At 33.7% G+C, this 13,724-nt stretch overlaps 1 protein-coding gene across 5 annotated transcripts; it reads left to right on the top strand.

Moving 5' to 3' along the window:
* Positions 1 to 2,664: 2,664 nt before the first annotated feature.
* On the top strand, positions 2,665 to 5,797 carry LOC116338272 (flocculation protein FLO11). 5 transcript variants are annotated; one of them, XM_031763408.1, is made up of 5 exons: positions 2,665 to 2,884; positions 3,320 to 4,366; positions 4,429 to 4,545; positions 4,662 to 5,144; positions 5,212 to 5,329. In XM_031763408.1, exons 2-5 carry the CDS (start codon positions 3,346 to 3,348, stop codon positions 5,220 to 5,222), a joined length of 1,632 nt encoding a protein of 543 aa, XP_031619268.1. In that variant the 5' UTR covers positions 2,665 to 2,884; positions 3,320 to 3,345; the 3' UTR covers positions 5,223 to 5,329. The 5 variants fall into 5 exon arrangements, with proteins under 5 accessions (XP_031619268.1, XP_031619269.1, XP_031619267.1 ...); XM_031763409.1 differs by having other exon boundaries at positions 4,662 to 5,129; positions 5,212 to 5,325; XM_031763407.1 differs by having other exon boundaries at positions 4,665 to 5,797.
* The last annotated feature ends 7,927 nt before the right edge of the window (positions 5,798 to 13,724 follow it).

Genomic DNA, 13,724 nt, shown 5'->3' with positions numbered 1-13,724 from the left:
CCAAATGGGATTTACAGTTGGAGCGCTTCAAGTCGTCGTCAAACAACGAATTTTGTTTCTGAATTGAGTTTTTTCGCTCTTTTGACATTGTGGTCTGCTGCTGTTGGATATAACTGGACACAAAAATACATTAGCTTACAACATGTGTATGTCCGACTGGTTTTAATCGGTTGCAATGCCTCACGTCTATGCTTCAAAAATACATTTTCTTGTCCATCGTTGGAGGTGAAATTCAATCTCGTGCATGGCAGTTTCTCGTTTGAAGGTGTAACACCATAATATGTTACGGAAGATGTGTTCAACGATGCGCGTTCCATACACATTTCCTTTATTGATGCGCTCATCACACAGAAATTGAATGGCAACTAAATGTGTCGCCAATGATTTGAGTCTACTATGTTCAAGAGTATCTCTATGAAACATTATGAAATGAATGCGACACGATATGATTCATTAGAAAGGATAAGAATCAAGTTCAAGCATCGCATAATAACCATTACCAACAATTACCCGCCGGTCCATTGTCATTGTCTACGATACCTGACGCCAATGGAAATCTTTGAGCACATACACGCACGTATTTGAATGAATGTGGTAGAGAATTGTGTTTCCCTTGTTCTACTCAATATCAACAGCATGTTCCAATGAGCACACACTTTAAATGAATTTTCTCACACTTGGTGAACAAACGTAATTTTTTTTAATCATTCTTCTTTTTTTATTTAAATTATAGTAGCGCTTGAATTTTAGCATGTTTGACAAACTGTTGATGAGTTAATTTTGAACACTTATAGAAGCATTTATGTCTTGCTTCTTTCTACCTGTTGACTGGCTAAAGTTTCGCTTCTCAGAGTTCTCTTCTGTTCTCCCATTCGGTTTAACAACGCAAAACCTTTTCTGCAGCGCAAAACCTTTTCTGCAGCGCAAAACCTTTTCTGCAGCGCAAAAAGTCGTAATATAACGAATATAATGCGTGAAATATAATAATATCAAAAAAAAACAGCGAATAGATTGGGCTACAGCTATAGCAGTGCTATTTCCACAGCTCCTATTCATAGGTGCTATTTGTGAACAACGCATACGGACAGCGATTTTATGATTCAATTCCGGACAATAGACGTATTGATTTGTTTATGCAAAAAATACTAAAAACAATAAGTCTATTGTTCTATTTACATTTCGAAAATTTCGTTCGGAATTGTATCATAAAGTCGTAAATAGCGCCTATGAATAGGAGCTGTGAAAATAGCACTGATATAGCTGTAGCTCAATCTATTCACTGAAAAAAAATAGAAGAAGTGGCTGCGGCGACGATGGCAGCACATACTGAAAATAAAAGATAATATGAAAAGTGTTGTTGGTGCAACGGTATTCAAAATTAGACTGAAGTCGCTTGAAATGTAATGATAATTAAAGCGTTATTATGTTTTAGTTTCTTTCAGCGAAAATTTTCATTTTCAACGAAAAATCTGCATTTAAATAGGTTTCCATTCATTTAATGTATCAAATGACTCACAATTAAAGCGTACCGAACATGCATCGACGATGATGCAAATGCGCTTTTGTTTATTTAATTTATCAGTCACTCAAACAATCCCTTGTACATCCTCTCACTCTTGCACACGCTCTTTCACTGACACCACTATACGAAAAATTCAATCGCTTATTTAATATATTTAATTCAGAAGCTTTGCATAATTGTGTGTTCTAGTGGCATCGCATAGCGCATTGCATTCATTGCAATGGAACTTTCTTCAACCGTTCTCACTTTCTTCGCGCAATTCATTCCCTGAAGACTCGAAAAATGAATTCAAAACACTTTTAGTAAGCCAATGTTCTCTATTGTGCGAAATTCAGTCGCGTATATATAACGTAAGTGAATGTATAATTTGATTACTTTGAGCCAGTAACTACAATCTACATTCAGCGAAAACATTCGACTTTTCTTCGCATCGTATCATAGTGCGCGCACACATACACAGTGTATGGCTAAATTGTTAACAAATTACGAGGCATCATTATTTGGTGCACATGTTTCCTTCATTCCATTTAATAATTGGGATGGCTTTTTATATAAAATACATCTTATGCGTACATCTGTGATAAAATAAAGTTGGTCGTTTGTCAAATGAATATAGAATTCAACAGCTCACATTTATTCCAAGTTTCCCAAAGTGTGTATTGTCACGATTCAAACGATCAAAATCGCTTTGAAAAAAGATTTAGTCTTAACAAATGGACAGAATGAAAATAAAATGTTAATTTTGAATTTTACGCATTCCCCAACAGTTAACCGTTTTTGTTCGGTTTTGTTTATACCATCTGTCAAAATAAAAACAACAGTGGTTGGTGTTTGTCATCTGTGGTTTTTGTTGTTGTAATGTTGCCGGTTATATGTATCTATTTGCACCGACGCAATGGAAAACCAACTTACAATGAAGCCGTAAAAACATTTCTTTTTTCATGAAAATTTATCATTTTTGAAGTAGCTAAAATATTTCGTCTTTATTCACGCAAATATTTGATTTTTGTATTCATTTGTAGTCAGCGCTTCTATATATAACTCTCCACTTGATCGATGGAACGCACTCTATTGTTGTGCGGTTCAAGTGTACCAACTGTCAACTATGTTGGATTTTTTCAAATTCGACTCATTAACCGAAACGAAACAAGCATAAGCGTCTACCATTTGTATGTATCAAGTCGTGTACGTTATTTTAATAGTTTTTTTTCTCGACAATTAGTATATTTTTCAACGACCAGTTTTATATTTAGTTCAAGACATAGTGAATATTGAACGATTCGTGTGTTTTGCCTTGACAAAATAGTAAGAAAACATCGATTCAGCCGTGTGTATTTTGATTGTGTTCATTTTCAATCCTGGGTAAGTGATAATTTAGTGCGATTTGATTGATTTTTTTTTTGACAAATGTAATGTACGGATCAATTTATTGAAGAAAAAATCGAACCATCATTTAGTGACTAAAACAAATTGAAAAAAAAAAAAACAATTAAATAATTTTTTCGATTTTTTTTTCAATTCAACCACTGACTGTTCGATTGATAAGATCGTGATGTTTGTTCAGTGAATAGATCGGTGTGAATTATTTTGTTAGGCAATGTCATTTTCAAGGTCGATACTGTGAAATCTGTTCATTACGGCTCATGCCAAATGAGCCTCAATCAAGTGACCATTGAGGACAATGAGTTTCTCTTGATGTGATTTATTCACCAACAATATTGAAATAGTGTCTCTAGACTTTGATCTATCTTATCCTATATCAAAAGGTAATCGGTTCTTTCCTCTCTTTCTTTCCAGATCATATCCAAATTGGTGCAGCAAATATGCAAACGCCAAAACAAAAGCGATACAGTTGCATCAGTAACATTAGCAACTATGGTACTCCAAGAGATAACGACGATTCGGAAAACAGTATGTATTACTCGTTTGTCTCTGGAGAAGAGGACAGCAAAGAAAATTCGGCCAACGGAGGTCAATGGACCGTAACAGATTCAAGCAGTCCCATCATTCCAAATGTGGCCAGCTCAAAAACGCCACTGTTAAGAAAAGTATTACAAACCAACTATACCCCACGTAACAAAAATAACAAACGTGTTTCATTCAGTCAAATACCGAAACCATGTCCAACACCAGAAGTAGCTAGTAAGATGTCAAAAACAAGTGAATCATGTGTCGACATGATCGCGGATACAACATTCGAATTAAAAGTCATTGAAGAAAGTCTGCCAGACATATCGAACGAAAATGACGTGAAAGATCCCGTTCAGCAAATTCCAATTTTCGAAAATGGTGTTGAATCGGTCACAGTCAATGAGTCGCCATTTAACATCAGCGATGGTTTGGAGGGCGATCTACATGATACGGTCATTGAAAATTCATCACCGATCCCGGCGAATATCACATTGACAGACAATATGGAAATGCCAGCTAATCCATCTGTCGTCCAAGGTGCTGAAATCTCATCGAAAGCACCTGACATGACAGCATCGAATGAAACACGTAATCGACCAGTTGAAGTTCAAGAGAGAAAAAGTACGGTACCACCAACAGTTAAAAATTCAGCGCCACTGCCGAAAAAAGTTCAAACGAATGTAAAAACCGTCGAAGAGATATTGCAAGCGGGTCAAAAGACAGCACAATCGAAGAATACAATTAAAATCGGTCGACAGCAATTAGCCAGTGATAGCCGAAAAAGTATTTTACCGGTTGTGAAAAAACTAACAACGCGTGCCACAACCTACAAGCGCCGATCATCCACGTATGAACCGCGAAAGGTTGATCCACGTAAATCGTTGGCCGTTTTGAAGAACGTCGCAAGTCAAGTGAGCAAAACACTTCCGACAGGTAAGAATTTACAAAATATTTCAATGGGAACATCAATTTATATCTTTTGAGATTATTTACAGTAGAGAAGAACAAAGCATCAGAATTGAAACGCCCAACAGCACCTGTCACCAAAACGTCCACAAGCAATGTACCGGTGTCATCCAAAAACTCAGTTGTGAAAACAACTGCGACAAAGAGTAAGTTGTGCTTTATGAATTGAATCATTCACAGCGCCGCCATCGGTTGCCAAAGAAACTATTTTGCCAACATTCCACAGAATTTGAAGAAAATCTAATTTCTTTGTTATTTTCAGTAGATGCACCCGCACCGCGTACAATTGTCAACAAATCGAGATTAACAATTGCCCAACCGACAGTGAATCCGGTGGCAAGGCCAACAAAGCCACCAAAGATGTCGATTGTGTCAACACGTCAATCGATGTCTTCGAATGTTCGTGCTCAACGTCGCGAAACACGATCATTCCTCACTACATTTGCTATGGCCAAAGCATCTACATCATCAGTTGCACCTTCAACATCGTCGACTCAACACACATTCGTCAAACCAAGTGCCTTACCGGTTCGAAAAAGTTTGCATCCATCGATGGTTTCATCAGCTACAGTCACATCAAATGGTAAAACAAACACCAATCAGTCTGGCAAGTGTCAATATTGCGACAAATTCTTTGTGAAAAGCCATGGCTTAAAGACCCATCAACTGGAAAAATGTGAAAAAATCCCATCGTCAGCTCGTCGCCAACTGTTACAAAAGGAAAACGAAAGTAATGAAGCCAACAGTAAGCAAACCTTTACTCGAAGATCACAAGCATTTCCACAGATTGATGAATTTTCCAAATATTCTAGATTTTTTGTAAACTTAAGTTCAAACGGTGGTGCATCGGGTACGCAAAATGATGTTAATGCTGCTGAGATTAATTGGGGCTTAAAAAATTTACGAGCTGAAATCAGAAAGAGGGCGCCCAGTGGTATTCAACGTACACCACAAAAACCAATCCGATGCCATCTTTGTAAAAAACTCTTTTTCGATTGTGTTGAATACGCCGATCACAGCGCAAATCATCCAGCAATCAATTGATCAATATAGGCTTAATCGTCGTTTTCATTCAAACAAATTTCAAACACATCGACACTTTCAATTTTTATAATTATCGACTTAAAGATTGTTCATTTTGGTTTTTGCTACGATTCATAATGTCCGTTGATATCAACCGCCCTCCACTGATTAACGGCCATACATTGACTTTTCAGTATTAATTTCATTTCTGCGAGTTTCAATTTAAATTGCGCCCCAATTACAAAAAAAAACGGATACGAAGATTTCTATATTCAAAAAAGTATTATAAAAGTATTAAATCAAATGAATTATTTACAGCAAAATTCGCAATCTACCACATTAGCATGTTTAAAAAACGATATACATTTTTCGGAATAAAAAAAAACTTTTGAAAAATTCGAAGAAAATTAAACAAATCATTTCGTTGTTCAGTTTATTCTGGGGAATTCAATTTGTAAATTATCGTCGTCATTATTTTTCAGCAAAGTTTTCCAGAACAATGACATTTGGCTGTGTATGCATTAAAGAAATATTGAATGACTTTTCGTGGTTTGTATATATATTTTTTAGAGTTGCTGCTGAAATAAAACGAGAAATCGTGAATTAATAAAAACAAACGATGTTTTTGCTTGAATTTTTTTTTTGTATGACCTCTATAGCATATTGCGTTTGTTTTAATTAAAATGAGCAATTTTACAGATAGCATTTGGGAAAAAAAAATTCTTTATCGAATGAAATGAACGAAACAAAAAAGCGGTAAGAATGTTTTGTTGAATTTAATGTTAAATTAATGATATTATTATAAAAACTCGTCCGAATGGAAAACACAGCATTTAATCAAGGATTAAAGAAAACAAAAACCAAACCGACCATTTTTCAATCGCCAAACAGCAACAGACGATAGCTGGAAATTCATAAATGTGCATTTGTTTGAAAATGAACATCATGAAATATATGGTCTTCTTAAATTATTGATTTTCTTGTTTGGCCAAACAATTCTGTAGATAAATAAAATGTGGCGAGTGGTCCGGAAAGGAAATGCGTTTCTCAATTGTGTCGTTTGCCGAAAAAAAAAAATAAAAAAATGTCGTGGCAGTAAATAAGGGGAGAACAAGAAAATTGCATTATAACATTTAACACATGAGATCGAACATATATCAATGAATCGCATCGCACCCTCATCATATCAGATAAGTGCATAAACAATGCACATAACGGCGAACCCTAATTCCATACAAACACAATACAATGTATATTTCACGCAAAATCGATTTTCACATGCTCGCTATAGTGTGTACACAATTTATGGTTTTCAACTGGCATAAATCAATTGCGAGCATCGAACAAACCACTATACTATTTTCGTTGTAGTTATCATTTAATGTAATACAATTTTTATCTAAAACAATGTGCATGAGTCATGCATAGATTTTTGAATATCATTATTTCAGTACACATTTGATAAACGACAAAAAAGGAGCCACAATTTATATCAAAAGAATCCAGTCTCTTCATCATGCACATATAGTTGAGTTTAAGTGGCAGGCTCTGTATAAACAGCTATAACCTTGTTATATTTTTCTGATTTTATTCGGTTTTGTAATGGTAAATGACTTTTCCATTCCACAAAGGTTTCGGTTGAAGTAGCAGTGGCAGTGCAAAAGAAGAGTATAAAAAGATTCTATGATTCCATTGATAAACTTTATTTGAGAAAAAGATGAAGGTAGAAAATGGTTAAATTGTACGCAGTACGTGATAACGACATTAAAAAAAATGCGAAACTAAAAATTCAATTCAATTTCTGTTCAGTATTTTGTGCACATAAAATCAGCAAATGCGTTGCATACAAAATGATGGGCACCGCACGAAAAAAAAAACACACTATCCACATAAAATATTTTGCGCGGACGGTTTTTTTTTTCTTTTTCCACTCTATTTTCTTGTTCTTTCATCTTAATTTTTATACATTGATGGGAATTGCATAGTATTCTGTATTTATTTCATTTGCATGCTTCGTGATTTGGAGTTGGCGCAACCAAGGCGAAAAAGTTTTCGCTCTCAATGGAAGCAATAAATTTAGAAATCATTAAAATTCATGTGCGAAAACTATTACATGACAGCCAAACACGTATTATATTGATTTGCTAAAAAGAAAATGCAAACAGGATTTTAAGCACCAACGGAAAACCCCAATGGAAATGGCATAAATGTAATATAAAGCAGGGCATAAAAAACTGCGTGATGCTGCCGTCGTCGCTGTTGCTCTAGTTGAGGTTTGAAATGCAACAGAAAAAAGACGAAACGCTCCACCAGATTTTCAATTGAATCGCGAGTCTTTTAATCTAAACTTAGTAGTGTTGCAAAAACTAAGATTATAATACTTATACCACAGAATTAAACTCTTCTTCCAGACTTGATAAATAGAAAACGGCTGAAAGAAGAAGATGATGAAGAAAGTAGTTGGAAAAATGCATGGCGTGCCATCAGTATGGGTTAAGTTCGATTGCATGAATGAAAACTTGTTTCAGTTCATTTAATTTTTTTTTATGTGCACCATGATTTTTCGCTCGCGAGCCAACGAGAATGCAGTGAGAACAGCACAACGAGATGAAGCAACAGAAGTCATAATAGAAAAACCGCGAAGCAAAAGATGTAAAAAGAGCCATTGTCATCGTTTTAAGAGTACTGTGGATATAAGAGGGGGAGAGAGCGGTTGAGGGAGATAAAAATGGTCTGTATTAAGTAAAGCGAATTCCATTTTTTCTATCAAATTTCATTTGATTCATGAATCATGATAATGTGCTTAACAGCATTTCTCCCCTCTCATCGTGTTAACACCGAATAACTACAAGATTCTGGACTTTCTCTATTGAATTTGCTCGCTCTCTCACGATTTCACATAAGACACTTTTTTCTTCTATGGAAGAAACGTTGCGAGAGTTGACGGAAACAAACAAATATTACAACGATAACAACGATAATAAAAAATAAATAGCTACTAACACATGCGATAGAGCGTACAGTTCAAGATAGTCCAGTAATCCAATGGATTTTTTTCTCACTAAATTTCATCCAACACACATATCAAGTGAAACATTAAAAAATACAAACAAACAAATATGTAAATAATATTTCTAGTCATTTTGCAATTTATAAAAATATATCACTTCGCCGTTTGTGAACAAGTTCAAAGACGGGGGAGATTTTATCCAACCCTTAAACGGAATACCCAACAATAACGCCGACAAAAATTTCAAGTATCCGACGCAAAAGAGAAAAAAAACGTTGTATTCAAATACGAAATGCAGCGGTTACAAAAAAAAGAGAAAATACATGCTAAAACATAAGACACATAAAAGAAAGTAAAAATTGCCTTTTACATGAACCGAAACAATAGATGACTATAACGAAACGGAAGACAATTTTGATCTCAATAGATTCTATTCATTCTTTGTTTGTGCGCCGTGCACTTGCTTCATAATGTATTAAAAATTGCTCATGGCTTTGCTCACTCCATTTGAGTTGTTGCATATGAAAGAAGAAAAAAGTTATAATTCGCCGGCGAAAATGTAATACAATCGAAAACTAGCGAACGAAAACCGACTAACCAACAATTGTAACCCCAACTTGAGATTATCATATTTTCCCGGTTTTTTTCAGAAGAATATAATTTTAGTGTGTAAGTTTTGTTTATTGATAGTATGATTTAGTTCTCAATTTTCCATGCGTCATGGATCTTAGTTTGAATTCACAACAATATATTACGAGAATAACTAATTACAGTTGGGAAAAGGAATTGTTCTTTGGAATAAAAGTGAAACCGAAAAAGAATAGCAAAAAAAATGTCTCGTTGATTGTCAAGATGTGTATTTCATTTCCACAAATCATGTCATTCGTTTTTCCGTTGCAAAGCAAAAATATTCAATTGCAATACTCTGATAAAACATCTAAATTCCTTATCGTGTATAGCTTCTACGTGCCATTGCGTTGTATGTTTTAATGCAACGAATGACTTTATTTGCCAACCCAACTTTCATTATGTGAACTTTTTTTTAACGATTCAAAAACGCACATATTTTGTCGAGCGCTTAAATAGAATGGAATCCACCATTGAAACTTCATATTCAACGTTTGTAATCAAAGGATGAAATATAAAAAAAAAAACAAAACATTGAAAAAGATAGCAAAACAAAAACCGAACGCGATTGGCATTTCAATTGAATTTTCAATTCAATTTTTTTTCTCAACATTTGCAGTCACCGAAACGAATTAATTAGCAAGGCATATATAATATTGTGTATTGCAGCGCACACTTCTCGGGTACACCCTCTCGATAACATAACAATTTTGTAACAAATAATTTTGAACTACGCTTATTAATTGACGAACGGTTTCATGATTTCAACTTGAGTCTTTTCAGAATATCAATATGGAACTGTACGGTTGAGTGAAAAAATGTTGCAAATTTTATTTGAAAAAAATTTTTTTGAGTCATTTTTTGTTGAAACTGAAGGTGTCTGAGTAGAAACGACAAGAGAGGTTTATTCCATACAATATGAATAGATAGATAGATGTCTACAGATATTTCGAAAATAGCGCCTATTTAACACATCTCGGACGCTGTGTATGCTAAACATAATAATTAATTAAATTGTTTGTATTTGCTTTTCACTTACAATATTCATTTCAAACAATGACACTATTTTTATGTTTAGCGTTCACCGAGTACGAGCAAAGAGATGCTTAACACAGGCGCTGCTTACGAAATGTCTGTAGATATCTATATATTTATTTCCATTGTATGGTTTATTCAGGAAATTTGTATTTTGGTACGAAAAAACCTATCTGTAATAGGATGATGAAACATGTTTATTTCTCATTTCCCGCATCTTGTCGATCCTTCATTAATTATCAATATCTTTTTGCCTTTTATACAACCTTTTTTTATCGTTTTATTTTCCAATACAAAAAGAATTTTTTTATGAAAGAAAAATGTGTTATTTTTGTCATTCAATTGAAGTTATTACGATTTATAATGGTAAATATGTCTGCAACAAATGCTATAATTATTTATAATTATAAATGTTTTAATTTGAATGAAAGAAAGTTTGCAAAATATTGATAAAAACAGTTCGATACAATTCCACAATCGAATTGGATAAACCTTTAAGACCTCTTTATAAGATTTTCTACGTTCAAGTTGCAAAGTTTGAAATAGTTTTTAAAGTGGTGTTAATAATAGATTAAACTCGCTAATTAAAACTTACACGAAAGAATGCACTTTCTCCCTTTTGGTTTCCGCTCAATATAATGGATAAAAAGATATAAATGTTTTTGCTTAATTTCTATGCAATGCGACCTTTTCGAATGTCACTGAACGTTAGTCGATTGTCGGTAACGGCAACTATAAATAGAAACAACCAGAATAAAGTGGAATAAAAATAAATTCAATTTTAATTTGTTTTTGTGCCAGTATGCTTTTTTGTTGGAATTGAACATGAACAGATAGTTTTTGTTTTTTATACTTTCGATTATAATTGGAAGACTTGAATTCGATGGATATACAAATTTCAATAGATTTTTGTTAAAAATATGATATCTGAAAGTGGTGAAAGAAAATAAAATGTTGTAAACGAAAGAAATCTAAGTATAACCTTGATTTTGCTTCCAAATAAAGTAATAAAAAAACAACAACAATTAGCATATAAAATATGTTTATCGCAAAAATAAAATGTAACTTTTTGCCAGAGATAAATGTAATCTCATCGTGAGAAATACTGACAGACCGTCCGTAGCTTAATACACTTTGTCGAATTAAATTCGAAACGATATCAAATGTTGAATTCCATGTAAGACATGTCTACTTCACATTTAACTTGACTGTATCCATCGCTCTGGGGAAATTCCTTTAACTTTTTTTTTCTACTTCCGTTCACTTCACATTCAGGATGTTTGTGTACACTACACAGTACACTCACACACACACACAATCGTCCAACTTTGTGCTATTTCGCACTGCGACCGTAACGATTTAAAACGTCGATTGACGCGGTAAAATGAAACTACGTACACAACATAAGTTGTAGCGAACCTCGGCGGTCAAAACTATTGAACGAAAAAAAAGTCAAGTATCAGCTGAACAATCTTGTCAGTAAGATTTTTTTTTACATTTTCATGGGGAAAGTTTTTTGTCCTGCTTATTGAAGCGTTTTTACTTCTATCAAGTTCTTCGTTGAAAACGTCAAGCTTATCGATGGCACTACCTCAATTCATTTTTCTACCCGGGAAAACTGTTTGTTTTAACTTCTTCCATAAAATGTTTTTTCAGACAGCAAAGGGCAACGACGATGTTACAACGCTATGAACTGAAAATTGATTAGATTTTAAGCATATTTCCGGTTTCATATATGTTCACTGACCCTTCGCTTCTCTAATTGTTGACTTTAAAATATATACTTTTTCAAACGATTTGCCATTATTGTATCTGTATATATCGCTTTGGTTGTCTGTTTCCAACTGAAGTAGGAATTCAATTCGATGAATTTTACTGGTTTTTGGGTTACAATTTTATTTCCAAACTTTTTACGTATTCTATTGTATACACACAAAAATGCAGACTTTTTTAAAACCAAAAGTTTTTAAGTCGTTGGCTGATTTGATCGAATTCGCCGATACGGACCTTAAATGCAGCATTCCATTTGCAACAAATTATTCATATTTGATTTGATGAATTGCACAATTGCAATCAGGTTGATGTGTAAAATTGGTCGAAATAGATTTTCAGTTGCTATTTGAAAATATATTATTTATTGGCCGAGAATATTTGTTGACCCAGAACGAAAAAACATGTTCTCTATCAAATAAAAAAATAATATCTGAATTATAGATCTATTATTAAAAAAACTGCTCTTGTATAAAAGCCAATATTTACTTTACGATAATTCATTCTATGTAAGATAAAAAAAAACTACGTTATGAAAGACAACGATCCAACATCTATAAATTTCGGTATCATCGTTATCAAATTTCGTTTCAGTTGTTATACGAAAATCATATTTTTTATAAGATCATTTTTATATCTTTATAGCTTTCGACGATTCAGTTAAATTCACATACGGTGGAACCCGGACCAAAATTTACAAAAACTGTTTTATTTTTGACATCTCTGAGGCATATTTTTCAAAAGAGAATATCAGTTGAATAAGTTTTACCAATTGCTTCATTACATTCACCAAATTCATGGGCTAGCGTCATTTGTGGTTTCGAAAAGTTGGTAAAACTTATTCATTAGTAACTAAATACCTATCAAGAAAGGTAGCTGAAATGGGTCATGATATTTACGGTGCTATCATGGATGCAAATATACCGCCTCGATCACTTTTTACTAAACTTGGTTTTAAACAAATTGCCCGAATACCCTGGATAGATACGGAAAAATACATAGTCTCCACCTAATAATTTGTTTCATCTAAATTATGATTAATTGTTAAAAAGCTACTAAATCAGTTTCAATAACAATTTCAATTTATAAAACTTTTCAATAATTTTGTACTTTTTTATTTCTTGTTGTTCGTTTTTTGCCAAAATTGGAATTCAATTCTATCGATTTAACTGGTTTTTGGATTACTGTTTCAACTGATAACTGGTCAACTATGGAAACACTGACTTTACTGGCTTTACTGGTGTATGACAAAAAGTGACATTTGATGTTTTGATTCTGCTCAATTCGAAACATTTTGATCGTTACATTCGGAAGATTGAATATTATAGTTAGTTCATCAGTGAAGTTCAAAGAATAAAGATCAAATAAAAATAAATCAATCGTTTTATCATAAAATTTATTTGCACTCCTTCTCATCCTCTACAAACATCGAATTAAAGTGTTTCATACGAACTATATTCTATGCAGAACTGGTATTTTCATTCTAGTAGTGCGCATACACAGAAGACTTTGCACTCACAGACTGAGCGTGACAGACAGAGTCTGTAGTGCAAAGTCTACGTTGTGTGCGCACTACCAGAGTGCAAATACCAGTTCTGATTCTAAAGCACTCGTTTACAAAGTTTTTACGTATTCTATTGTATATACAAAAATACAGACATTTTTAAAACCACAAGTTTTTAAATCGTTGGGTGGTTTGGTTGAATTCTCCGATACGGACCTTAAATGCAGAAATCCATTTGCAACAAATTATTCATATTTGGTTTGATGAACATTGAATGCGTGCACGTATTCATTGCATGGGAAAGCATTTGGCCCCCCCTATCCAGCCTGGCAAATTTTTGCGATTGCCTTGAAACC

Source organism: Contarinia nasturtii, unplaced genomic scaffold (assembly GCF_009176525.2).
Source record: "Contarinia nasturtii isolate CC-2019 unplaced genomic scaffold, AAFC_CNas_1.1 Cnas_scaffold_350, whole genome shotgun sequence".
Classification (NCBI taxonomy): domain Eukaryota; kingdom Metazoa; phylum Arthropoda; class Insecta; order Diptera; family Cecidomyiidae; genus Contarinia; species Contarinia nasturtii.
Note: the sequence above shows the minus strand (reverse complement) of the source record. Positions and strands in the feature narration are given on the sequence as shown.

What these genes read in the sequence shown, in the direction of transcription:
- LOC116338272 (XM_031763405.1), top strand. Translation starts at nt 3,346, where the DNA reads ATGCAAACGCCAAAACAAAAGCGATACAGTTGCATCAGTAACATTAGC. An exon ending in GAGCAAAACACTTCCGACAG is followed by an intron (nt 4,367 to 4,428) that starts GTAAGAATTTAC and finishes GATTATTTACAG; the next exon opens with TAGAGAAGAACAAAGCATCA. An exon ending in GAAAACAACTGCGACAAAGA is followed by an intron (nt 4,546 to 4,661) that starts GTAAGTTGTGCT and finishes TGTTATTTTCAG; the next exon opens with TAGATGCACCCGCACCGCGT.